General features: G+C 48.0%; 8 protein-coding genes; 5 read left to right on the top strand and 3 right to left on the bottom strand.

The window, feature by feature from the left end:
• Positions 1 to 1,254: 1,254 nt before the first annotated feature.
• FFUJ_10658 (related to microcin C7 self-immunity protein mccF) lies at positions 1,255 to 2,334 on the bottom strand (the record flags this gene model as incomplete). The annotated part of the gene is made up of 1 exon (XM_023569467.1): positions 1,255 to 2,334. One exon carries the CDS (start codon positions 2,332 to 2,334, stop codon positions 1,255 to 1,257), a length of 1,080 nt encoding a protein of 359 aa, XP_023436679.1.
• Positions 2,335 to 2,764: 430 nt separating this feature from the next.
• Positions 2,765 to 4,927, bottom strand: FFUJ_10657 (related to transcriptional activator Mut3p; the record flags this gene model as incomplete). Its single annotated transcript, XM_023569466.1, has 1 exon — positions 2,765 to 4,927. One exon carries the CDS (start codon positions 4,925 to 4,927, stop codon positions 2,765 to 2,767), a length of 2,163 nt encoding a protein of 720 aa, XP_023436678.1.
• A 381-nt stretch (positions 4,928 to 5,308) lies between these two features.
• Positions 5,309 to 6,289, bottom strand: FFUJ_10656 (related to alpha/beta hydrolase; the record flags this gene model as incomplete). XM_023569465.1 is given in 4 exon segments in its annotated part: positions 5,309 to 5,432; positions 5,496 to 5,870; positions 5,876 to 6,053; positions 6,106 to 6,289. Coding segments are annotated over 4 exon segments (861 nt in total).
• A 456-nt stretch (positions 6,290 to 6,745) lies between these two features.
• FFUJ_10655 (probable CAIB/BAIF family enzyme) lies at positions 6,746 to 8,600 on the top strand (the record flags this gene model as incomplete). XM_023569464.1 has 4 exons in its annotated part: positions 6,746 to 7,118; positions 7,176 to 7,474; positions 7,522 to 8,022; positions 8,076 to 8,600. 4 exons carry the CDS (start codon positions 6,746 to 6,748, stop codon positions 8,598 to 8,600), a joined length of 1,698 nt encoding a protein of 565 aa, XP_023436677.1.
• A 740-nt stretch (positions 8,601 to 9,340) lies between these two features.
• Positions 9,341 to 10,453, top strand: FFUJ_10654 (related to hydroxyquinol-1,2-dioxygenase; the record flags this gene model as incomplete). XM_023569462.1 has 5 exons in its annotated part: positions 9,341 to 9,627; positions 9,675 to 9,913; positions 9,964 to 10,076; positions 10,134 to 10,214; positions 10,271 to 10,453. The coding sequence occupies 5 exons, from the start codon at positions 9,341 to 9,343 to the stop codon at positions 10,451 to 10,453; spliced, it is 903 nt and encodes a 300-aa protein (XP_023436676.1).
• Positions 10,454 to 12,164: 1,711 nt separating this feature from the next.
• Positions 12,165 to 14,291, top strand: FFUJ_10653 (probable L-serine dehydratase 2; the record flags this gene model as incomplete). The annotated part of the gene is made up of 1 exon (XM_023569461.1): positions 12,165 to 14,291. The coding sequence occupies one exon, from the start codon at positions 12,165 to 12,167 to the stop codon at positions 14,289 to 14,291; it is 2,127 nt and encodes a 708-aa protein (XP_023436675.1).
• A 258-nt stretch (positions 14,292 to 14,549) lies between these two features.
• Positions 14,550 to 16,646, top strand: FFUJ_10652 (related to tol protein; the record flags this gene model as incomplete). XM_023569460.1 has 2 exons in its annotated part: positions 14,550 to 14,874; positions 14,932 to 16,646. 2 exons carry the CDS (start codon positions 14,550 to 14,552, stop codon positions 16,644 to 16,646), a joined length of 2,040 nt encoding a protein of 679 aa, XP_023436674.1.
• A 2,958-nt stretch (positions 16,647 to 19,604) lies between these two features.
• On the top strand, positions 19,605 to 24,954 carry FFUJ_10651 (uncharacterized protein; the record flags this gene model as incomplete). XM_023569459.1 has 3 exons in its annotated part: positions 19,605 to 20,096; positions 20,153 to 21,107; positions 21,161 to 24,954. The coding sequence occupies 3 exons, from the start codon at positions 19,605 to 19,607 to the stop codon at positions 24,952 to 24,954; spliced, it is 5,241 nt and encodes a 1,746-aa protein (XP_023436673.1).
• Between the last annotated feature and the right edge of the window lie 79 nt (positions 24,955 to 25,033).

The following is a 25,033-nucleotide window of genomic DNA, read 5'->3' as shown; positions in this document are numbered from 1 at the left end:
TTACGCGAGGGCGCCGGCCGACCTTGATAAGCTCCCCAATCCCCTAGGAATTTCTGATCCTGCTCCGGAATGACCGGAGCAACATACAATTCTATTAGAGATGAGTCATTTCGTATTGCCAACTTGGCGGCTTCTTTCATGTCTCACAAAACTGCATCGCACGTTTCAAGGCAGAATTCTTGTCCCTGGTCTCACTAGATTGGCTCGGATTCGCCCCACATGTCTAGCGCTGACAGCTCGTCAATCAAACTGTGCAAGGGACGCGGGTCGTTAATATTCTCCGAGCCTGACATGTAAGTATTAATAACCGCCATAATTAACGTGTCCAAATAACAGGTAACAATACTTGGTTTCTTTGAAATGTCTGTTTTTGCGACTTCGAATCAGTTCTTGTTTGTGCATTAAGTCCTCGCTCTAGTAAGTTGCATATTCGTCAACATGCATCAAGTTAGAAACTCCCCCCTCTCGAGGGCTCTTTTCAACATCTGGATATGTATTTGGACCCTCATTGTACTTTCGATATTCGCTCTCGCATGTCTTGTTCAAGCAGGTACCATCAACATGCCAGATTGGACCAAGGATCTTCGAAAATTCGACGATGAAGAATGGGCTCAATATTCAGCCATATTGATCATATCGATCTGCGTTCTCTTCGTCTTAACAATGGTCACTGGGATAGCTGCCCTTCGAGCCGATGGATATTAAACCTACTCGACTGGAACTGCGAATCTTTGACTGTAAAGACACTCTCCACGAAGGCTGAGAAGAAAATCGACTCAACAAATACAGAAGTCCATCAACTTTGAGAGCAACTGGCTCCACAGGAGTCAAATCGCAAAGCACTACCTCCTAAGACCCATTCCTATTCCCTGCGTCGCCCAAGAGGCACGTCGTCGCCGGAGATGGATGTGCCGCGCCGAGCCTCTTACACAAACGGGTATCTGAGAAGAGGCTCCCGACCCTGCAGAAGATGACACTCAATTCTTCGCTGGCCATGTGTGCTCAGCAACTCAACTACCCATATGCCCCTTTGACGACTGGCGGATGCACGGCTGGCTCGGAGATATGATGGAAAGGGAGGTCCGGCAAACAACAAGTCGGCGTCCCGCTCAATTGATCATGGCAGAAGGAGGAGCCTGGTTGCGTGGTATTGAAGAATCGGTTTTGAAGTGAAATGATGGAGCTTAGTCTACTCTTGGATACCATGGCATATCGCGAGCAGCTTAATTGTATTATACTATCCAACATCTACAGCTACTCAACCCCAGATTCCAAAACAGCAAAAGTATCAGTCTCAGAATCAAGCTCAGCCAAAGCATCATATGGCAACGTAACCATTGGTGCCGTATGTCCAATGTCCACATTGAATAGAATCGGGAAGTTCTTCGACGCAAGCCGTCCCTCACAGAATAGTCCCTTGATGATGCCGGCATAAACCTCTCGGTCCTCATCAGAATCGTATCCATAAGGTCGTCCCACAATCAGTCCTGCAGCGTCTTCGAAGACGCCATGAGCTATCAGGTCTGCAAACGCTGCCTGAACTCGGTGAGGAGGGTTTCCGCCAGAGCCGTCCTCGTTTGTAGCTGTTTCTAGGAAGACGATTCGGCCACGCCAGTCGGGAACGATGGCTGAAACTCCCGATAATCGGGCGACCACGGTGAGGCAGCCACCGAACAATCGACCTTGAGCCTTTCCATGTCGTAGCCACTGCCAGTCCGTTGTCTTCACAACCTCTGGTGGCTCTGTCGATTCTGGTGTCGCAAAGAAGGGCGCTCCTCTTGGTGCGTAAAACTTGGATCGGGGAATCTGCCCGAGCGGTTCTATAGAAGCAATAGCTCGAAGCAAATTATCTACACAGAAGGCAAGAGGGGTATCTTTGTCGTTGACATCATTCGCTTCCCCGATCTCGGGTACAGCACCAGGGCCATAGAAAGTCCTCAGACCCGTCAACCCATACAAGAACCAGTGCAAGCCCGAGATATCGGAGTAGCCCACCACGATCTTTGGGTTTGCGCGAATAGCCTTGTGAAGCTCTTTATCCGCAATCAGAGCCGGAAGAAGCTCTGTAAAGGTTGTGCCGCCAATGGTAGTGATGATGGCGGAGATGCTGGGGTCTGAGAAAGCGGCTCGGATCTCGGACAGTCGATTGTCAATACATGATTGAATGCCCTTATCCTCATTGAAGAAAGTTTGCACTTGATATCCTTTGTTTGTGAGAAGAGCAGATGCTCGGTCTACGACAGCTGGAAGCGTGGCGTTGATACGCTCTGATGGTGATATGAATGCGATTTTGTCACCAGGCTTTAGGTGTTTCGCTCGAATTGGCGAAGGCATGATGAGAATGAAATGAATTTGCCTTGGCTGAACTTGGGTATCGAATCAACCTGAAAAGGATATGCGAGGTTTCAATGGTTCGAGTGCTGTTGGTTGATCTTGCTAGTATCGCGTCAGATCCAGTGAGGGGTCAATGGCGGGGCTTAATATCTCCACTGACGACCCTGCGTAACGTTATGTTATAAATTATGTTGTGATATCGCACATCATCGGCTCAGCTTACCTTGTTCAAACCAGTCTGAGAAGGGAAAATGTGTGTAATCATTAAATTTCGTGAGGCCTAGAATGCCATCGCGCCCTTCAGGCGACAGACGATTAACAAAAGTTCCACCATTCGCCATTTTCGCTAATGCCCATAAGACCATCATCCTTGTTCGCTCGCTCAACTTGGTCACTCCGGTCCACTGATAAGTCCCTTCGGATATCCGTCTCATTCTTGATTATTAACACCGCTGGCGATCATTTCGTCGCCCATTATTTGCGTATCGACGATAGGAAACAGAGACATTGTCGTATCAAAAGAATCGAACCAAAGCATATTCGGTGAAATACCCAGAAAAGCATCCGCTGAAATATCAACATCAATCTCCGTTTGCTCTCCTCCCTCCATTGAAAACCCTTGCTGCTCCTCGGTCATCTCGTTCGCTAGCTGGCCCGGTCTGGGTGTTTGCGGCTGTGTTTGTATTCCATCCGTTGAACCGATTCGAGAGTTACCTTCTGATTGCTGAGAATTTCGCAATGGCGACTTCCCGATTGTGTGAATACTGCCGAAGAGACCGTTGACGAGGTGTCGTTGACGCTCCATTCGTAACCTTGCTCGGTTGTCCATGTATATGTCGCATGCGTTCTGTAAGTGATCCAAGATCATAAGATGGCGCTTCGCCACAGCGTCGTAACGACTGAAACGGTCGAGAACGCCTCTCGCTGCATGAAGGCTCTTCTCGAGCGGGAATGAGTTGTCGAAATCCCCAAAGATTGCGGCACCGAGGACGAGGCCAGAGACAAAGGCTGAATTGCCAACTATCGGTAGGCGTTTTGGTATGGTGCCAGTCCTGACGAGAGTTTGTAGCAGGTCCACTGTCCGCACTGCTGACTCGAGGCAAGAGTGGACAAGAACTTGATTTGATGACGAAGATCGCTTTGTAGTTCCTTGTGTGGACTGTTCATTGTCTTCGACGTGCTGAGACACCGCCTTATGTAGGAATGGAAGAGATAGGAGCATGACTGTCCAATGGCCAGTCAGTTTGAGGTGTATTAGCCCAATGTTTGGCTGCTCTTCGCCATTATGGTCACGGATCAAGTCATCCTGCTCAATGCCATCAACCGCTAGACCCTCTCCACATTGTGCAGTCCACCGTCGAAGATGCTTGCTGATGCGTTCCAGTATCTCTGGAGATATCATTCTCTTTGCATAAACATCTGTAAGGATCAACTCGAAGATCATAGAGAGGTCATTGCAGGCTGAATAGTTCTGAGGGTTTGTAGTATCTCTCAACTCGGATGTTGAAGGGGGCCGACCTAATGATGCGCTCATGAATAGATCGAGAATTCGGATGCCTTTCCATAGCTGTTCTCTCGCACGGCCCTCATTGGCAGAAAAGAGGGAAGCAATGTCATGGCGATGAAGACCGATGGCATATGCAGCTCGAACTCCCATGCCGAGATACATAAAAGCCGCGTTACGACGCGATGCACCTAAGAGATACATGGCGATGAGGACAAATGCTTGAATGGTGACAATGCCCGGCTCTTCTATCAGTGTTTCCACTGTCAAGTACCGGGCATAGTTGAAGAAGGTCTCAGCGAGGTCATCTTTATCTTCTGGCCCTGTTTGCGCACCAATGGCAAAGACCAGATAGTAGACCGAACTCGCAGGGTCAGCGATATCTTGACCATCTTCAATCCACTTTCGTATGCCTTGGTCAAGTTCTGTCTGGTCGAAGAGAAGCAGCACGCAATTGGCTGATTGCATGTACCATTTTACAAGATAATCGAGTTCCTGCTCAGACTGCCGTGGCGGTGGGTTCTGGGCACTCGACAGGATCCATCCTCGTCGTGTCTCAGGCGATGCTTCGACGATACCATGCCGCAATGGGTCATCAACAAGGGTACAATCTCCTATGCTACGTCGCACAATCCTTCTGATATTCTGTAGAAAAGATAGTGTTGCAGAGTCGCCAATGAACATGTATTCACCCCTCGTATCTTGAACAAGGCGCGACATGCGTGGAAGTCTCTCGGGTTGTGTATTTGAGAGCAGCTGTAGAGAAGAAGAGGTCCCGTCATCAACATACGTCTCATCCACCGACGTCAGGCTCGATCTGTTACCGACGGTTATACTACCAGCAGGAGTGGTCTGTTCGGTGATATTACTGAGTCTATCGGGATCGGGACTTGGTAGGGATGACGCGAGGATGCGTCTTGCGCCATTGTTCGAAGCAGACTGAGACTCGTGGCACTCATGCCCGAGACCTCGCTTGATGCAGCGGGCGCAGGGTCTACGGCCATCGCATCTCTGCTTGCGACGTTTGCAGCTCTCGCAGGCCTCGGCGCATCTTCTTCTCTCGCTGTCCCGGACCCTCCTGGTAGGCATTTCGTCGTCGGTAGGTCGTGTGAGGTCCCTGGAACTGAGGGAGTGAACCGCGGGCCGCGAGCTGTCGGATATGGCCAGGTCTTTATTGGTTACTTGGCCACGAGAATGGGGTAAGATTTAGTGACATTCCCGCTGACGTAAATTGGCGCACCATTTACTATTACGGAGCTGCCGATGGAATGATCCCTGTAGCCGACGGTCACATTGAGGGGTCAACACCCGTGGTCTACTGAGTCAGTGCTGAGTTGGCTTGGTCACAGAGAGCAAACACGTACTCCGTAGTCTAGCATCACAGCAGAAGCAATCTCTTCAATCTCTTGTGATTGAAATCGCGAAGAAATACATTTTGATACTGATTAATCTATATCTTATCTCAAACCCTTAACCCAGTTTGGGTAGGAACTCTTGTATTTTAGAACCAACCTCATCTGCTGCCTCAATACAGTGCCAGTGACCAACCCCAGGCAAAATATGCATGCTCTTGGACGAGTCGTCGCATCCCCAACTAAAGTAAAAGTCAGCGCTAGTCATTTCAATTAATTTACCTCGCAGTAAATCAAGTACTTACTCCTTCAATATCTTTTGCGCATCCGGAATCGGGCTTGTTTTGTCCTCTTCACCAGAAAGAACAAGCACAGGGCATTTGATGTTTGCATAAGGAGGCAAGTCTGCTTGCGCAATCGCACGACACAAGGCAATGTAACCCTCAGGCTTTTGCGACAGTAACAGAGCTCGAATGAATGCTTTTTGTGTCAAAGTTGCTTTTGAACCTGTCGCAGCGAAGGGAATAGTCTTGGCCATTGGCTCCATTCCTTCTAAACCCAATATTAATACCAGATCATACTCGCTGCACTTCAAATTGACTTGCCTTTCTTGACTGTCTCTATGCGCGTATTGAAGATCTCGGCCATCGCAGGCTTTGGCAGCACAGGGCCAATAAGCACTGACCCGCGAAGGTTGCACTTCAGGGCGAGCTTTGGTACAATGATACCGCCCATGGAATGTCCAACAGCGACGGCATTTTCGAGTCGAATGCTTAGTCCTTCCAGTAAAGCCTTGACATCACTCGCGATTGTGTCAAATGTAGGATCTTCTACCGCTTCTGACAAGACGGAAAGACCACTGCCTATTGATCTTCAGTATTTAATTCGTGCAAACAGAATAAAGCAAAGACTGACCATAGACATCCAGCGCAATTGATGAGTACCCTGCAGTCGCAAGCTGGTTCATGACAGGTATATAAAACGAATGAGACGACCCAAGGCCATGGATGAATACCAGTACTAGGTCATCTTTTGAGGCTGTTTCAGCGTCCACTTGGGCGTAGAACAGTGTCTTATTCTGGACTTTGATGAACGGCATATTGATGAGGGATATTGGCAGACTGAATGATAGACTGGCAGCGATTGATGCGATGGGAGTATTCTCTGTTGTCGATATACTATCTTCAATCCTCGAGGTCTCTCTCAAATGCTTCAATATGTTCTAGCGCGTGTCTTTACGGCTCACATTCAGTGTCGGAAGCCGGGCGACGAGCCATCGGCAAGGGTCACAGCCGACCTCCACCACTAAAATATGGGGTCTTCACATCAAACCCAACCACTGATGACACTATCTTTCGCACATCATGGGTCACACATCGCCAAAAAGCCCATAAATCATAGGCAGTTATCACGTCCGAACTGCCGTCGGTTTCCGCCACTCAACGAATCGAGTTGTGTCACTGTATAAAGACTCCCTCTTAACAATCAACCTCTTGTAGATGCTTCGAGTGGATGCCGCTTTTTAGCCAATAACCGATAAGTTTCTTCTGTCAAAATGGGTAGCATTAACCAGCACGATTATTCCTCGGTGGAGGAGAGTAAGAGAATCTTTGACTACCTTTGCGGTCAGTTCGATGAGGTTGCTTTTCCAGCGGCTGTGAAGGATCTCAAGGACAACATCAAGTTTACATCGACTCGAGATGCACCATACTTTCCTATTCCGTTCAAGGAGACCGAGACAACTGCTGCGCTTAAGGCGGTAGAGGGCGCCGTTGCCAGTCTGCTAGCAAAGACCGTTGAAGGTGAATCACGACCGAAGAAGATCAACGTCAACTTGGAGAAGACTACAGCCTTCCTCTGCCAGGCTTATATGGCCAAGGTTGGTGGTCTTGGAAAACTTGACCCTGGCGTCAAGGCCCTACTCAAAGGTACGTCTATACGCCACAACTGTTGGCTTTCCAAGCCAAGGAACTAACTATCATAAGATACGGATTTGCTGCAGGCCCAGTCAAATCCTTACCGCCGCATGTCAGCCAACTTGTATGAGACTAAGAATGCTGGAGAATATTATCATATTCATGGATCTTTGGAGGCTTCAACAACTCTGAAGATGATAGGTCTTGAGCCTTTCAGACCAGACTTGCAAACACATGAGAGCATCGTCGATGCTATCGAACCTGCTGTTCGACAGTTCTCGATAGACGAGCTCGAGAGCATGAATGCTGCTCGTCGACAAGCGGGTGTCCCTGCTTTGAAACACGAGGACTTTGTGAAAACTCAACATGTAAGCTGAAACTCTTATCCACGAGGACATATCTGACAAACGATCAGGGCAAAACAAACATGGCACTTCCACCATGGTCTGTCGACAACCTTGAGGCCGAGACACCCAAGTTTCCCCTGACACCAAGCTTAGAACACCCAAGAAGGATATTGTCAGGCATCAAAGTTCTTGAGCTCTGCCGTATCATTGCTGGACCTATCGTCACCCGTATTCTCGGAGAGTATGGAGCCGATGTGCTCAAGATTACAAGCCCCAACCTGAGTGACGTTCCTTTCTTCCAGGTAGATGGTAACATGGGCAAGCACGCTGCAGAGCTAGACCTGAAGTCCCCTGAGGGAAGAGCTGAGTTTGAGAAGCTTCTTGCTGAAGCGGATGTCGTTGTCGATGGATACCGACCTGGCGCTCTAGAGAAGCTTGGATATGGCTCCACTGCACTTACAAAACTTGCTAAGGAGCGTGGCAAGGGTTTTGTGTATGTCAATGAGAACTGTTTTGGCTACGAGGGAGAGTGGGCTGGACGACCTGGGTGGCAACAGATTGCCGATTGTGTAAGTGCCTTGATCTACAGCTACGAGGGCGATCGAACTAACCCGATCGATAGGTCAGTGGCATCGCTTGGGAGCAGGGTCGTTTCATGGGCTTGTCAGAACCTGTCGTCCCTCCCTTCCCTATTTCGGACTACGGAACAGGATGCATTGGTGCCATCACAGCCCTGCTAGGTCTCTATCATCGCGCCACTTGTGGTGGATCATGGCATGGAAAGGCTTCACTTCTTCACTACGACCTGCTTCTCTTCAAAGTTGGGCAATATCCTGAGGAAGTAAAGGAGAGGTTGAGGAAGGATATTGGACCTGATTTCCTCGCCCTGCGACATGCGCATAGCGTGGATCAGATCTCAGGAACAGCATTATTGAGGATGCGACAGGTATTCCCTGAGCTCTTCACTGGTGATAAATACGTGGAGAAGTGGTATTCCAACGCTTATAAGGCTGAGGTGGAGGCTGTACCTCCTGTTGTGGAAATTGAGGGTCTTGAAGTTGGCTTCAAGAGAGCGAGTCGGCCTAACGGTGCTGACAAGCCAACATGGGACTTTGGCGAGGAGGCCGATCGCAAGCTGTCAAAGTAGTTTATCGCATCAAGTTTTAGCATTTACCTAGCCAATTGATACATGCATAGATCATCCAAGCGCTATCTCTCTCCACTCTAGAATGCTCAGTCTACGTTGTCGCGTGGCAAGAAGTCGTTATAATTGATGCTCTTCACTTCCGTTCCCATCATGGCGAATTTGTGACCTTTGGCGTATTCCAGGTGACTTGCAGCGGCTACACTAGGCTTACTTCCACTAGCAGCATCGTACGACACACTAATTTTTTTGGCTCCATATTCCGCGGCGTCGGAATCGGAGTCAGGGTGTCCCCTCGTCTGTACATCCGATCAACTTGCTCCGACATCCGAAAAGCGTGTGGCACCATTCTCGCCTCTGCCGAGAGTGCTAAACGCAATCATCAGTCCCCTAATTGGTTGGGGACTTCACCCCGCAAAATGGCTGCAACATTGCCGCTTGGCCCCATGGGACATTGATGCTTACAACACGCACCCGATGTCCTTTCGGGAGATGTCCTTAGCCGCTCCTTGTTGAGGCGCTGTCTGTATATCCGAATCGAACCATGCTGACTGTGAATTATGCGGGGTCAAGTCATCTGCTCGACACCATCTTTGAAACAACATCAGTGATAAGAGGGACTTCATAAGACCTATTAGAAAGCCTCTTCTTTCATTCACCCAAGCATAAGTCCAACCCATCATCACAGGAACTCTTCCTTCCATACCCTCAACTCCATCAATACCCCACAAGACTCTATCAAAATGACACCATCAGCGACTGGCGGAAATGCCAACGGCGCTCCCAAGGAGGAGGGTCTCGGCCAGGCCTTCACACAGCAAGTCATCGACTCTTTCGGTCCCAAGACTGACCCTCGGCTGAAAGAGGTCATGACATCTTTCATCCAGCACATGCACGACTTTGCGCGCGAGACACAACTCACTTGCGACGAGTGGATGTCTGCTGTTAAGATGATCAATTGGGCTGGACAAATGAGCAACGACAAGAGAAATGAGGGCCAATTGATGTGCGACGTTATTGGTCTCGAGAGGTAATTCACTTGCCACAAGTGTCAATTTCATTACTAACAGCTTTTAGTCTTGTTGATGATATTACACACCGTCAAGCAGCCAAGAACGGCGTGGCCGCAACTGAGACTGCTATTCTGGGTCCCTTCTGGCGACATGATACCCCTACTCGCGAGAATGGCACCACAATTACTTTCGACACTCCCAGCGACGGTGTTGTCGCCTATCTCTACGGTACCGTGACATCTGCGGCTACTGGAAAGCCCATTCCCAATGCCTCTGTCGAGGTTTGGCAAGCATCTACCAACGGTAAGACTATATCATCGAGATTCTTTCTTGCAGGTTCTAATTCTCCCCAGGTCTCTACGAGCAGCAGGACGAGAAGCAGGTTGAGCATAACCTCCGTGGCAAATTCATCACCGACGACCAGGGCCGTTACTCCTTCTACTGCCTGCGACCTACTCCTTATCCCGTAAGAAATCTTGCCCTCTTAAAATGCCAAGGATCTATAATCTAACACTTTCTCAAGGTTCCTGATGATGGCCCTGCTGGTCAGCTTCTCCACCTCCTCGACCGCCACCCTTTTCGCCCTGCTCATCTGCACTTCATGGTATGTTCAACTGAGAACCCCAGAAACGGTCAAGGGTCTAATCTAACATGTTGCAGGTCATTGCTGAGGGCCACAAGTCTGTTGTTACTCAGATCTTCGATTCTGACTCAGGATATCTCGAGAACGACAGTGTCTTCGCTGTTAAGGATGGCCTAACAGTGAAGTTTGTGCCACGAAAAGGGGATCCCAAGGCTGAGTGGGAGTTGGAGTACAACATGAGCCTTTCAAATGATTCATAGAGCAGTAGCATTTGCTTTTTTTTACAGTCATAGCGAATTTCATTGGGTTTCTTTCAACCATCATTCCTCATGATTTGTTGAGACATACAGTGACAGCTTCTAGTCATATGTGCAAGTACTATTCAACTGGTTTTTGGCTAAAACCAACGCATCTCTTTTGTACATCGAACTCAGCATGTTAAAGCTCCTTGCAAAAAGCTCAACTCACTTCCCTCAAATTTATTGAGTAGGGCTGAGAACGGACTGTCTTCTATCGCACCTCATCTACAGCTCAGTCTCATACAATGGCACCTAAAGCTTCAATACCATTGGAGGCAGATAGGTTTTCAGTAGGTAGAGTTGGTAGATAGTACTATGCTGGCAGTAATCTAAAACTTTATCTCGAGCTACTCGAAATATCCTTAAATTAGCCACATGAACTTTCAGCCTTGTTTCCATGAGCGTATAGTTCAACAATGACTAGACAGCGTTCTATAGTTTCCTACCGACGTTGAAGCTCTCGACTAGAAAAGAAAGGAAACCATTTTCTGGTTTTGACATGTTGTTTATGGAATCATGGAGACCAATCGTTACAAAGAGCAAACTTAAGTCGGAATCAAACATGAGATATAGTTGGCCTTTGTTGAGCAAACATTTTGTCCCTGGAATTTGGTTGACTCTATAATGTTTTCCTCGATGTAGATTGCGCCATATTGTAGCTTGCTTTTCAGCTATATTAGTTATGCAGGCAGTGTATCTTCGGCCAGAATCCCAACAGTCGAAGGTTTTAAGCATGTTGTCGAACCAATTTGACTGGGAGGCATAATCCACCGGTCCTTAGGACAATAACTGGACATGTTCCCAACATGAGCAAGATGACGATTTTGAATGCTAGTTTATGACTCTCAGGGCGCAGCATTACAATTCTGAGCATAAGAAAACTGTTGATCCGCGGCAAATCTTTGACACTACTAGGAACATACAGTCTTGGCAATCTGTCTATTTCACTGCGCAATCCAATAACAGGTAGGTTTGACGATGTAACGTCGTTGGTAGCGCGGCTATGTTTTCCGCGTACAGACTGAGTTTTCAACCCTTGACAAGCAGCATGTGATGCTCATGGTCGATTCGAAGCCTCCACTTTGAGAACCCTGATAAAAGCTTCAGTTTCACTCTATTTGAGCTCTGGAGCTTTTGCAACCTTGCAACTTTTTTTGTTCGTTCTGTGACTTGAAATAGGGTAGGTACCCTAGGCCGTGACTAAAGTTTCCATGACTTTGTACCCCGCAATCCACCAATTTGAGAGCAAACTATCCCCAATAATGATAAATAACGTAATGTTAATGGTGTTTTGATGCAACTAGATAATAATACCCCGGATGTTTTTGGAAGGCGTGTCACTTCGGTGAAGCAGACCGGAAGACATCGGTCTGGGGTAGCAGATGATTGGTACGTACATCCGACACGTGACCGGTTGCCGGTATGTCGTCCGACCCACCGCCAGCAGCGAATCCGGAGATAAGCGCGGCTAAACATGATTCGCTGGGCACAAGATATTCCGCTCCTAGATAAGGATCTCGACGCGACGTGGCCAATGAGGATAACCTTGTTGGCAATGTGCGGTCCACGTTTCTTGGCTTACGATATAATAATACACCCAACACAAAAAAGGGTGACACTTTTCAAGAACTGATATTTGAAGAAAGACTTTCTCGCCTCTTCAAAACCTGCAATGAGTCGCGCAGGGATTAGGCAGCTTCCGCTGCTTCGGGCGTTGAGACAATGTCTATCTTCCCGGTCCCTTGCTACCGTTGTAAGGGGGCCTATCGCTCGCTCGACACCGCCATCAGCAACTTTGTTGGGACGCCAGCGATATCGACTTTTCAGCACAACACGGCCACGAAGAACTCAGGATGAGCAGGATGAAGATGCGGGTTCTTACAGCGAAGCGGATCACGAACATGCTGTAATTTCCACTTTCGATCTGTTTTCTATCGGCATTGGCCCCTCATCTTCTCATACTGTTGGACCAATGCGTGCTGGTAACATTTTTGTCAACGATTTGATCGATGCCAATCTGCTTCAAAAAGTCAACAAAATCCGCGTCGCCATCTATGGCAGTCTTGCCCTCACGGGCGAAGGCCATATGACTCCTTCAGCCCTACTCCTTGGTCTCGAAGGCGCCGATGTCGAAACGGTCGACACAGGCTACGTGCCCAGCCGCTTCGAAGAGATCAAGTCCAGCAAGAAGATTTTCCTAGCACGTGGGCTGGCCGCAGATGGATCCAAAGGCAAGGAGATTGATTTCGACTACGAGAAGGAATTCATTTGGGAATGGGGTCGTAAGCTTCCCCAACACAGCAACGGCATGCGCTTCACTGTCTACGACAAAGAAGGCTACGTCCTAGCCACCAACGACATGTTCAGTGTAGGCGGCGGCTTCGTTGTTAACGGTGCTCTTAGTATCGCACCCCAGGAAACCCTCTCCGCAAACGCCCCCGCTCAGCTTGAAGTCGGAGATTCGGACACGGCAGCTCACCCGGCTGATTTGGCCGAAAACATGTACTACAAGGAAATCCGGCGCTCAGATGCCGCGGGAGATCGACGAACCGGCACCGAAGTCAAGGCCCTTGAGGAAGCCAATGAAGGCCCGACAGCTCTCCTCGAAAACTCGCCTGAGCCAACCGGCCTCTCTACCGATGTCAAGTCCGAGACCAAGGACACCAGCTCATCGCCGCATCCGCGGTATCCATTCCGAGATGCCGCTAGTCTGCTTTCACTCTGTCGCAAACACAATCTCACCATCGCGCAATTGGTGTATGAGAATGAGAAGAGTCTAGGATATACGGATGAGGACATTTATCGAAAGATCTTTAAGATCTGGGGAGTCATGGATGCTAGTATTCTGGAAAGTGTCCAGGCACCAACAGGCTCCAAGCTTCCTGGATCTCTCAAGCTGCATCGACGAGCGCCGGCGCTCTACCGCCGATTGACTCGAGGGTTGTATCCCTCGTCGACTGCTGATACTTCAGCTGCTCAGCTTGAGCACAAGTTCTCTTCGCCTGACGCCAACATCAATGAGGATGGCGCCACCTCATCACCGAAAGCTCTTGCTGCAGCTTCATCTCAGTTAGTGCCAGAGAAGCTCAAGACTGGTGGCCTTCGGAAGCGCGGTCCGCCACGGATCCACGGTTCTCTGGATCACCCTATCGCTCCAGCTCCTTCACGCCGGACAACATTCCCCACCATGGACTACCTGTCTGTCTATGCTATTGCTGTCAATGAAACCAATGCTGGCGGCGGTCGAATCGTCACTGCTCCTACCAACGGCGCCGCAGGCATTATTCCAGCTGTGCTCAAGTACACTACAGAGTTCATCAGCGACGACCCTGAGCGAGATATCCCCACGTTTCTTCTCACTGCTGCCGCAATCGGTATGCTTTACAAGCGAGGCGCCACCATCTCAGCCGCCGAAGGAGGATGCATGGCGGAGGTCGGCGTTGCCTGCTCCATGGCTGCTGGCGCTTTCGCTGCTTGCATGGGAGCCAGCCCTGAAACAATCGAGCAAGCCGCAGAAATCGGCATTGAACACAACCTCGGACTGACATGTGATCCCATCGGCGGACTCGTCCAAGCTCCCTGCATTGAGAGAAACGCGCTGGGCGCGACAAAGGCCATCTCCAGCGCCAATCTGGCGCTTAGCAGCGAAACAGGCACGCAGCGCGTGAGGCTGGACGACGCTATCCGGGCGATGCGACTGACGGCCAAGGGTATGAGGAACGAGTTCAAGGAAACGAGTTTGAGTGGATTGGCCACGAGCGTTCACATTAATATTCCAGTCAGTGTTCCTGACTGCTAGACATGGTGTTATTTTGTATTCAGCGATAATTATCAACAAAAAAAGGGAGTCATCAGCGGCGTAGATATTGCTTTCTAGATTAGAAGTTTCACTCTTTGCATTGCTAGCTGAGTAAGAGTATCATTCTGCTTGGTGGGTATCACGTGCTGAAAGATAGATGCTCGTAGTTCGTGTGGAGAATCGGTGAGACGAATTGTCACCCTTGATTATTCTTGATTTATCACAGATGTCATGGAAGACCACCAGAGCCCCTCAACTATGTCTCACGAACACTGCCCATGTTGTTTCAATTTCGATCCAGACTTGGTAGCACCAGGTTCCAATAATGATGTCAGAGTTGACTCAAAGGAGCTTGTAGTATTGGTGCTTCGAGGCATCATACAGTTCGAGAGCGCGGCGATTTCAGGTTGTGCCTGTTGTGCATTCATTTTCAAGGCTCTAACATCTTCGGGTTTGTTGGGGACTGAGAATCAGATGGGAATTCAGCTTTACCTTCGACTTCCGATTGGACGAGGAAATCCAGAGATATTATTCGGCGATCCTGAGCGCTCGCAAATGTTCTTGCAATTCTATACTGACTATGGTATGGATTGTCCAAGCCTATAAAGACCCATAAGGTTGTACTAACAAACATATCCAGCTCAAGGAAAGACTTGGAAACGAGTCAATCCTTTGCCAGACATTTGTGACGACCATTTATCGCGCGAAGGCTTAAGCTTCGTCAACGCTTGTTTCTATAACTGTATCAATGACCATAAGCTCTGCAAGCAAGACAACTCTACTTTACCAACCCGTATTTTAGATATAGGGAGCGCTGGGGATGATCAAATTTATCTCGTTATATCAGAGGCCCTCAAGCCTGAGAAATATGTCGCACTCAGCTACTGCTGGGGCAGAAATCCATCTATCAAAGCCTTGACGGGAAATATGGAAAACATGAAGAGCGGAATCGGACTTGAGGAACTTCCAGCAGCTTATACTGACGCAATCGCACTGACTCGAGAGCTCGGGGTGAGATATTTGTGGATAGATGCACTTTGCATCATTCAAGACTCTGAAGCCGACTGGGAAAGAGAATGCTCCAGGATGGCTGACACATACGCCAATGCTTTCTTGACGATTGCAGCCTCGTCATCAACATCTGTGACCAGTCACTTTCTACGGCCTCAGCTAAAGCCACCACCTCGAGCGGTCCAGGACCAATGCGCGATCTGCAGCGAATCAATGAGAAGCGAAAGGGGGCCTCCGATTTTACTGAAAGCAAGGCTCATGCAAGCAACCGGTGCTCATTGGAAGTGGAGACCATCTCACAGTACGGATCAACAGCCGCTCGTGGAACCTCTCACTCAACGAGGCTGGACGTTGCAGGAGAAGGTCCTATCAACCCGGCTACTGTCTATATCCGCGATGGAGATGGCTTGGACTTGCAAAGAGGCAATATTCTGCGAATGCGGATCGAAGCTGAATCACCAGCGGGAATTTGGGGGAACGCCATTGAGTCAAATATCACGACATAGTGAAGCCTTCAATTTCTGGCACAAAGTTGTTGAGAATTACTCCAAGAGAAACCTCACGCAGGCCGGCGATAAGCTCCCAGCAATATCTGCTATAGCCGCTATAGTCCAGAAGAAGATCGGGTCAGATTACGTGGCTGGTCTATGGACTGATAACATTGATCTGGATCTGTTGTGGCGGAGGCCATCAGCCAGTAGGATTCAAGCTGCCAACTCATCTTACATCGCCCCGAGTTTTAGTTGGGCTTCAATCACGGGAGAGGTCGATTACCTGTGTTTTAGAAACGGAAAATGGCCATATGAGAAGGCAGCTACAGTGATGGACGTCAATGCAGCAACAGGTCCTGACGCGCCACTTGGAAGAGTCACCAGCAGCAAGATGATAATCAACGGGCCACTGGCGATGGGGTATCTCGAGAGTCGGGGCCCGTACGATTGGTACGCGGTGCGTATTGGGCGGGCTCTTCTGTGGTTTTCCGCAGATACGAGCCTCTCAACAATTGTAAACGGCAGTGAAGTCTCAGTGTGCAGAAGAAGCCGTGAGCACAAGGGAAGCGACGTAGCAGAGGAGCTGAAGCGGCTAAACCGAAAGCGGAGTTCTGGGGATACACACCACCTGACCGAGCCCACCACGGGGAATACAGCGATTCGATGCTGGGTGCTGAGACTTGGGGCATTTCCGTTCGGGGATAAGGGGCAAAGGGATCACGAGTGGCTAGTGCTGGGGCGGTCAGCGACACAGCCTGAGCTATTTGAGAGGGTCGGACTAGGGTCGCTGAAGGATAGTCAAGAGGTGGAGGTTCTCAAGTTGGAGACGATAACGACAGTTACGATAGTCTGAGTTAGTACTAGAATGCAAGCCTCATTCTGACTAGTTGCGCTGAATGGACCAGGTAGCTGACGATCATTCGACCGCCACGGCGTACGTGACAGTTATCACGATTGTGGGTCATTCATTGCATTGATTAGCATATCCTTGTAGTGCATGGACAGGGGAGGCTAGGAGGAAAAGGAGCCAAGTGCCTACTATGGTAGAGTGCGAGTGCCAAGCAAGGGCGATGATGGATGGTGGGCCATAATTGATCGAATTGTCAGCCACCGGCTTACATTCCCCAAATTACTAGAGCTGAGACTAAGGTGACGCCACTGGAGCGAAAAGGGCAGATAGATGAGAGGGGGGACAAAGAAAGATGATGAGTGAGTGACCGTGTCCTTTGCGTTTTGGGTTTGCGTCTATACGCGGTAACGTCCCCCACCTAAAGACCGGCCACCCCTATAGACTGGCCACCTTAGCTAAAACACCAAAAACCTGATATTATAATTAATTAATAAATTATTATAACACTATATTTTTTATATTAAATAAAACTTTAATTAGTAAATATTTATATAGAAATTAATATAAAGATCCTTAAGTTTTAATTTCTTAACTTTATTTACTGTTCTTTTTAGTTATAAAGTTTTTTATATTTATTTATAAGCTTTCTTTATTGCTAGAATTTTTATAAACTTTATATTTAGGTTATAAATAACTTTTTTATGCTATTTTAGTTAATTTTCTTTATTTTTTTACTATAAAATATTTATTTCTTTATTTTATTACTTAATATTAAAGTTATAATAATCTAATTAACTATTAATCTTCTTAAAAAGCAGCCTAATAGTTAGATTTTACGTTATAGAAGTTAGGATTTAGCCTAAAGCTTACTAAAGCTATATAGATAAATAGAGAGTCTTTAGGAGACTTAAATCTTACTTTTTTGCTGGTAAATTTACTATAATAGCAGGAGAAAGTATCTTTATAACTATTAGGTTTATTAGGACCTTTATTAGGTTTATAGGCTATAATTTAGTGGCTTTAAAGCTAGTAATTGCATTAGACTTTATAATAACTTCTCTCTAAGCCTTATTATAAATATATAAAAATATAATTTTATTAATATAACTGTTATTAAAGATAGAAGTAAGATCTAAAAGAAGATAATAATATACCCTCTTTAGAGGACTAAAAACTGTAATATTTAGTAGCTAAAGGATATAGAAAGTATAAGTAAGAAGAAATAATAGATATATATTATTATTATAATATTCCTAAAGGAAATTTTCTATAATATAATTTCTATAGCTATTAAGAATAAGAAGTTAGGGTTTATTTTTCTTTTTGGGCTATATTAATAGAATAAAGACTTTTCTTAACTAAATTAATATTAATTTATTGCTTATTTAGCCTTTATTACTATATATAAATTTTTAGTCTTTTAAGAAGTTTAAATTCTTAGGGAAATATTATTATTAAACTATTTTTCCCTTAAAAATAACTGTAGGTCTTAAGACCTTTTTAGTTACTAAAATATACTTAAAAATTATAATTTAGGCATAAGAACTAGGCTAATAAATAAGTACTAACTTCTTTAACTAATAATTAAGGAATAGACTATTTATTTCTATTCCTTCTATTATTTTAATTTTATTAATATTATATTTATTTCCCTATTTAATTAGATATATTGCTAGTATTATAAAAAGTATAAAGAATACCTTTATTAGTTTAGAAGAAGCTCTGTAATATTAGTTAGAGTTAATTTTCTTGCCTTTTAATATCTTAATATTAAAATTTTATCTTAAAAAGCCCTATAATTAATTCTTTTTAATATCTTTTAGGAAGCTATTATAGATAGTGATCTTACTGGCGAACTCTCTGACTTACTAATATAATATAAGGTATCCTAAATTAGCTTAAATAATAATTTAGTCTTAAAGACTCTTTTTTTAAGTATTAAAGAGCTTTTAGTAAGGTTTTTAGGCTTCTTTTAGTATTATATTTTCTTTAATTTAATTTTAAAGTATAAAATAGTTAATACTATAAGCTTTAACTACTTTATTTACTAATATACTATCTATAACTATCTAAAGTATAGTGCTTATATCTTTTTTAGTAAAAGAAGGCATTTTAAATTAATTAGTATTAATTTAAAATTAATTAGAATTAAATTAATGGAGTTATAACTGTTTAAAGTATATATAAATTGGGTGGCTGGGTTAAGAATAAGGTGGCCAGTCTGTGGGGGTGGCCGGTCTTTGGGTGGGGGACGTTAATGAGATAATTACAGGGGCCCCCAAGACATGATGACACTCAACAAACAGCTGGAGATTACCTAGACCCATGCCGCCCGTAGTGAGAACCTCTGGACTGGTCTGATCAGGCCCAAAACTCATGTCTCAGCGCAAATCGTGCGGGGTCAGAGAGCGAATGTGTAATATTTCGAGTGTTTGCCATTGGTTGCGTCGCAACTTCGTTTGCTTTCTGGCCAGAATCTGGTTCTGCTTAGGTTTGCCGGGCACTAAATCCATGACTGTATGTACTGTACCGTCGACGGTTAGTGCAGACAAACCTAACCTAGCCGTACCGCTTTCACGGGCCAGCTCCATCCATTCTGTTTGTACGGAGTACTGATCAGTGATGCATTCAATGTGATGACGGACGGTTACACATAATTTCTCTCGCGATTTTTCTTTGCAAAGAGATATTCTATTGTCCTCCCAACCTTTTTCCCTTTCGTCACTTCTGTTTTTATGTTTTCGGTCTGCATTGACCTTTATTTTTTTTTTAATGGTTTTATTTTAAATTATCTTTCGGCGTGTCTTGGTTCATTTCATCCACTTTTTCTTTTAGAGTTCTCCTTTTTAGCGCAATACACTACCAGCCATGGCGGCAGGCTCTCGGGCCCAATCAGCTGGATTGGCCTGGCTTGAACAGTGTCAGGCCTTGTTGGAAGCCAGTAGAGCCAGTTGGCCCGCCATGCCGATACTGATCAAACCTCGTCGACTGCAAGAACTCGAGGCAAAAAGTGACGAGTTGCATCAAGAGCTTGGAGAAGTCGACTCGGACGACGAGGACAGCGAGGCCCAGCGCCAAGCAAAACAAGAGTCGTTGGTAGCTCTCGAGCGTGAGTTAAGACCGCTTAAGACGGACTGGGACCGCACGTGCAGGGATGCTCATGTGGCGTACCGCCCCGAAGACGAGATGAAAGCAAATTCTCTCATGAACAACCTCTTCAACCTCTATAAAGACTTCGGCCTCCCCATCAACGGCAACATGGCCGTCGACACCTCGGCCCTAGGTCTCCCTGGAGATTCGCCTGATGCTGATCCGGACACACCGCGCAGGCCGCGAATGCGAGTGAAGAGGGGAGGGGCGGTGCTCACCCCAGATCGTAATGGAGTTTTTGAGGTCCGATTCCCTTTCATCGCTGTTTTTGCTTTGCTTTGCTTACGCGCCCTCACCCTCATCGTATCCTCGCTCTCTCTCTCTCTCATTTTTTTGCTAACATCGCCCTCATCTCACAGTCAAACACGCGTAAGAGGAAGCGAGGCCGCAGCTCCGCCATTTCTCACAAGCGACCGCGCATTCAAGGCAACAGAAATTCCATACATTTCAATGCCGTCTACCAAAACAGACGCGCCGCCAAGAAGCACACCATTATCCGGGTCCCCGAGGACGAGGATCCTGTGCGCCCGGCCAAGTTTTACATCTTACGATGTGAGCATCACGACATCGACTTTAACGACAATCCTTTACAGGCAGGTTTGGCGCATTTATCAGAAGCCCATCAGCATGAGAACCCTTCATTTGAGACTGTTGTCCAGCACTTTGGTTATGAGCTTATTGGCTGCGACGATGAAAAACTCATTCAAAACAACAAAGCCGCCAAGGAATCCTTTCAAAAAGGTGAAAGAGGCGCCCGTGACTTTATTCGCGTTACTGATTCGCCTTCACCCAACACATCGCGCAAGAAAACCAGCAACGCCGCGAAGAAGGGCAGGTCAAGTCGCAAGTCCCGGCACACCATTAACCCCCGCGACTTGGTTCCTGGAGATGTCTACATAATCTACTGGTCCTCATCGAAACAGTGGTATTGTGGTCTGCATATTCCTTTGCAAGATCCCGAATCCGTTGGCATAGACGAATCCCTTGAGGCGTTGGGCCTACTTAACAACATACCGCCTTGTTATGAGTACGACAGCTCCAGCAAGTCTTTCTCCTGGGCAGAGGGTTATGAAGATGGAGGGGAGGACGCTTCGGAACAGCAATTTCCGTTCATGTTCTTTGAGGGACTTGATTTTCCTGACCTGTGCCATGTTGCTTGGATTCCTCTCGACGAAATCCAGCCTTGGGATGAGGAAAAGGCGTTGGTGATTGAGCACAGTGACCAGGCTTTTGAATATATCAAGCGGCGGGAGGCAGCTCAACAGCCCAAGCGGTTGGGTCCAAATGATGAGATTCCAGATTCCGCTGATGATAGTGAGTATCTTGACTGTTTGTGAGGTAAGGTTTCTGACATAGTCTTTCTGTAGACTCCACCTCCGATCTTGCGCCTCGGTCACCAGTTGCAGAGTCCTCGACAGATTTCCAACCTGCTCAGAACGCCGGGACCGTTACACCTAACACAGCCCTAGAAGCTGATGCCGCTGATGAGGCTAAAATCGCAGACGTGACTGGGCTGACTGAAGAAACGCTGAAGGACACCAAAGGAACACCCGAAGAAGAGCAGAACATTCAACCAGAGCCTGAAACGCAGAAGAACATTGAAGCAGCACCCGTAGAAGAGCGAGAGATTCTGGCAGAGCCTGAAGAAGCACAAAGCACCCATATGGAAACCGAAGAAGCGCAGGACACTGGACTAGAGTCCGAAGAAGAGCAGGATATTCTAACAGAGCCTGAAGAAGTACAGAATGACACCACATTGAAATCTGGAGAATTGCAGAATGACGCCGCGCTGGAACCTGGAGAAGTGCAGAAGGATACCCAGATGGAAGTTGAAGAAGCGCAGGAAACTGGACCAGAACCTGAGAAAGTCGCCGAGTCACCCGTACAACCCGTTATAGTCGAAGACGAAGATATCACCATGAGTTCAGAGGAAAGCTCTACCGAGAGTACTGCTCAACGGCCAACCGAGGACAGCGAGGATGTTGTGATGGAAACTCCAGAAGATGCAACACAGGAGCCTTTGCAGCAGAATGACTCTCAGTCTTATGGAGCCGATCAGGAGATTGTTTTTGAAACTCAGGAAGATCCAGCCGAAAACGTCTCCTCCCCGAAGGAACCAAAGGAAGTCACTGCGGAACGAGAGCAGGAAAGCTCATCAGACGAAGCAAGAGAAGAACGTTTACCCAGTGTCGATTTAGAGGATCTCCTAACTGCAGGCGAGGATCTGGAGTTCCAGTTTTCACAGTCTGAACAGAGAGAACTCAGTCAAAAGCCGGCACCTCCACCTTCCCGTGAGGCAGTTAGTCTTTCGAACGCACCAAATGACGTTGTCAACACGAAACAGGAAGAAAGCTTGCCTGCCTCGCCTACGCCCGAGACAACCAGTGTTACTCGTATGGAAACGGACTCTGGGGATGAGACACGGGAGGCCAGTCAAGCTCAGCGCTCTTCTGTCGCTACTGAATCTTCAAACGATGAAACTCCACGGCCACGCCTCTCGTACGCTGAAATGGGTCGAGCTTCTTCTTTATCTGAGGGTGTCCCAAGCGATGTCGTTGAGTCAAGGCCGCAAATTCAACCTGCTTCGAGACGGGCTCGTTCAGGGACACCTAATCGCAACGCACTCGCTGCCCAGTCACGAATGTCATCGCTATCAAAGTCACCTGTTGTATCTCGACCACCTGCAATGTCGCCTCCGGCGACAATACCGTTCTCACCCACAGCGCCGTCTGCTTCGAACCCTTTACAGCTGCCTAGGATGTCACAGCCTCCGCCTTCTTCTCAGTCATCAGTCATACGGTCACCAACATCGCAACGCCCGCCTTCAGGGTTACAGCACCCAGTCTCATCATGGCCGCTGGATAACTCTTGGGCATCAACGACACCACAGCGCTTAGGGTCATCACAATCATCAGCTCTTGCGCGTCGGCCTGCACCATCTCAGCCAATGGCAGCCTCGCAACCGCCACAATCATCACAGCCTCCGGCCAGGCCCTCGGCATTATCCCACCCAACTTCATCATCTCAACAATCGCCTTCGGGGCCACCGTTCCGTGCCCTAATAGCGCAAATGGGGCCCGCAGCGCAAGTAGCAATGTCTCCTGGACCTGCTGTGTCTAACGGCGAACAGCCACACAATGTACGGCCGACATCGCAGACATCGCAGGTCCTGGCACCTCCCCGCCACTCACAAGTAGAGAGTCCACTACCAGAAGATGCTCAGAATCGGTCTGAAGTCTTGAGGCATCCTCATGCAGCTCAGCCCAGGGCGTCTGCGCAGGCTCTGGGAAACAGTCCCGGATCTAAAGAACCTCTACGTGCGATAAAACCCAAGGCACCATCCAAGCCCACAGTTGAGATTGTCTTGCTTAACCGTCAAGCAGTCAATGAAGCGCGGTTACAGTCCATGACAACTGGACAGCCAGCAGCAGCAGTAGCCAGTCCTACACAGATGGCAGCAGCTCATGAAAGACATTCAGAACCTGCACATATAACGCCAACGCCGCCAGTTATGTCTGCTGCCAGACCTATAGCCCCAGCTGCGCGCCGCCCGCTCCCTCACGAGAGACCATCACCTAGACCTTCTGCTTCACCCGTAAAGAGCCGCGAGGCCTCCAAGGCCAAGCCATCACAAAACCAGGCCCCCAGTGCTTCTTCTCAACATTCTTCTGGGGCAGAGAACACTCCAGCAGCTCAGGCAGAGCGACCAGCACAAACAATCTCAGGTCAGCCACCTGCTAGATATGCTTCTCGACCTACTTCCCCGGTACACCAAAACTCACCCCGTTTGCCGCCCATGAATGTCCCTCAAGAAGGACACTATCTCCCCAATACAATGCTAGCCCAACAACAGGCATCTCTGTCGAGACCCAGTTCTTCGGGTAATGTTGGACCACAGCCTATGCCTTCTCCTCGTCTGGCTGCTCGATCTATATCGCGACCCGGCTCTGCATCCCAAATGCATATTAGATCACAGGCCATGCCCTCTCCCCATCAACTGGCGGCAGAAGTTCAGCGACCTCAGTCCAGTTTCCAAGGGCATCCTGGGTCACAGCCGATGTACTCTCCCCGACAAGTTCCTGGAGAAATCCCTCGCCATGCTTCAGGCTATGAAAGGCATCCAAATCATCGTCCTGCTCCATCACCACGGCGTCCATATGCTGTTCCGGTGCAGCCACCCCCATCGCCTCACCAGCCTTTCAGTCGTTTTCCCCATCAAAGCCCTGAGATGCAGGGACAGGGCTATGTTTCCCAGCGTCATGCATCAACTGGGACTTTGTCACCACAAGCGTCAACAGCGGAAAATCAATTGCCGCCTATTCGATTACCAAACATCTCTCGTCCTCGGTCTGAAGCCCACACAACTCCGAACATGATCTCGCCGCCGCAGACCGCTGTGGGGGCTCGACCGGGACACTATACGGGACATCAACAGCCTACGCCGGCTATTATGCAATCACCGCGTCTATCTGCGACCCAGATATCTAGACCGCACACGGCAAGCAACATGCGTCCTCCTCTAGCTACGATGTCACCAATCCTAGGGCACGCAGAACCGCGTAGGCCAAACTCAAGCTACACTCAAGCCATGCCTTTTCACGCTCCCTTGCCGACCATGCTGCCAAATTATTCGAGTACAGGCTACCAGTCATCAGCGCCGTCTGCTCACCAGTATGCCCAACCTAATCGTCCTCAAGGTCACCTTCGAAGGCATTCCGAAAGCGCGTGTCAGCCCCAACTCCAGCAGTATGCACTCGCAGGCAGCCCGCAGATAGCAAACTCCACGCCACGCTCCTATCAGTCGCATGAGCTCGATCAGGGTCCGAGACGTAATCCGGCTCTGGATCCCTTCCTCTCTGAGCTGTCTCCCAACGTTCGCAAAGCACTTCTGGAGCAAGTTGGAACAGAAAGACCCGATCTTGTACCCTGCGACTTTCTCAACAACGAAAATAGGTATCGATGCCCTTTTTGCAAGGAATCGACTCTGGAGCCAACAGCTCTTGTCGATCACATCAAGATGAGTTGTCCAAAACTGGAGGAAAAGTATAAACAGGACAAAAATGAGCAGGCCTTTGAAGCGAATCGAGGCAAGCGAGTCAAGCCAGCTAAGAGAAAGAGTCAGATGGCCCAAGCAGCCAAGAATGCCCGAGTGAGGAGTTGATTTTCTTATTATTGATGTGATTATCCCATGAGATATCACTTTGCGAGCATGGAAAGAATGCCGTGGACACTGGCTGAAG

This window comes from Fusarium fujikuroi, chromosome FFUJ_chr10, assembly GCF_900079805.1.
Source record: "Fusarium fujikuroi IMI 58289 draft genome, chromosome FFUJ_chr10".
In the NCBI taxonomy this organism is placed as follows: domain Eukaryota; kingdom Fungi; phylum Ascomycota; class Sordariomycetes; order Hypocreales; family Nectriaceae; genus Fusarium; species Fusarium fujikuroi.
The sequence above is the reverse complement of the archived record's forward strand: the minus strand, read 5'-3'. Positions and strand labels throughout refer to the sequence as shown.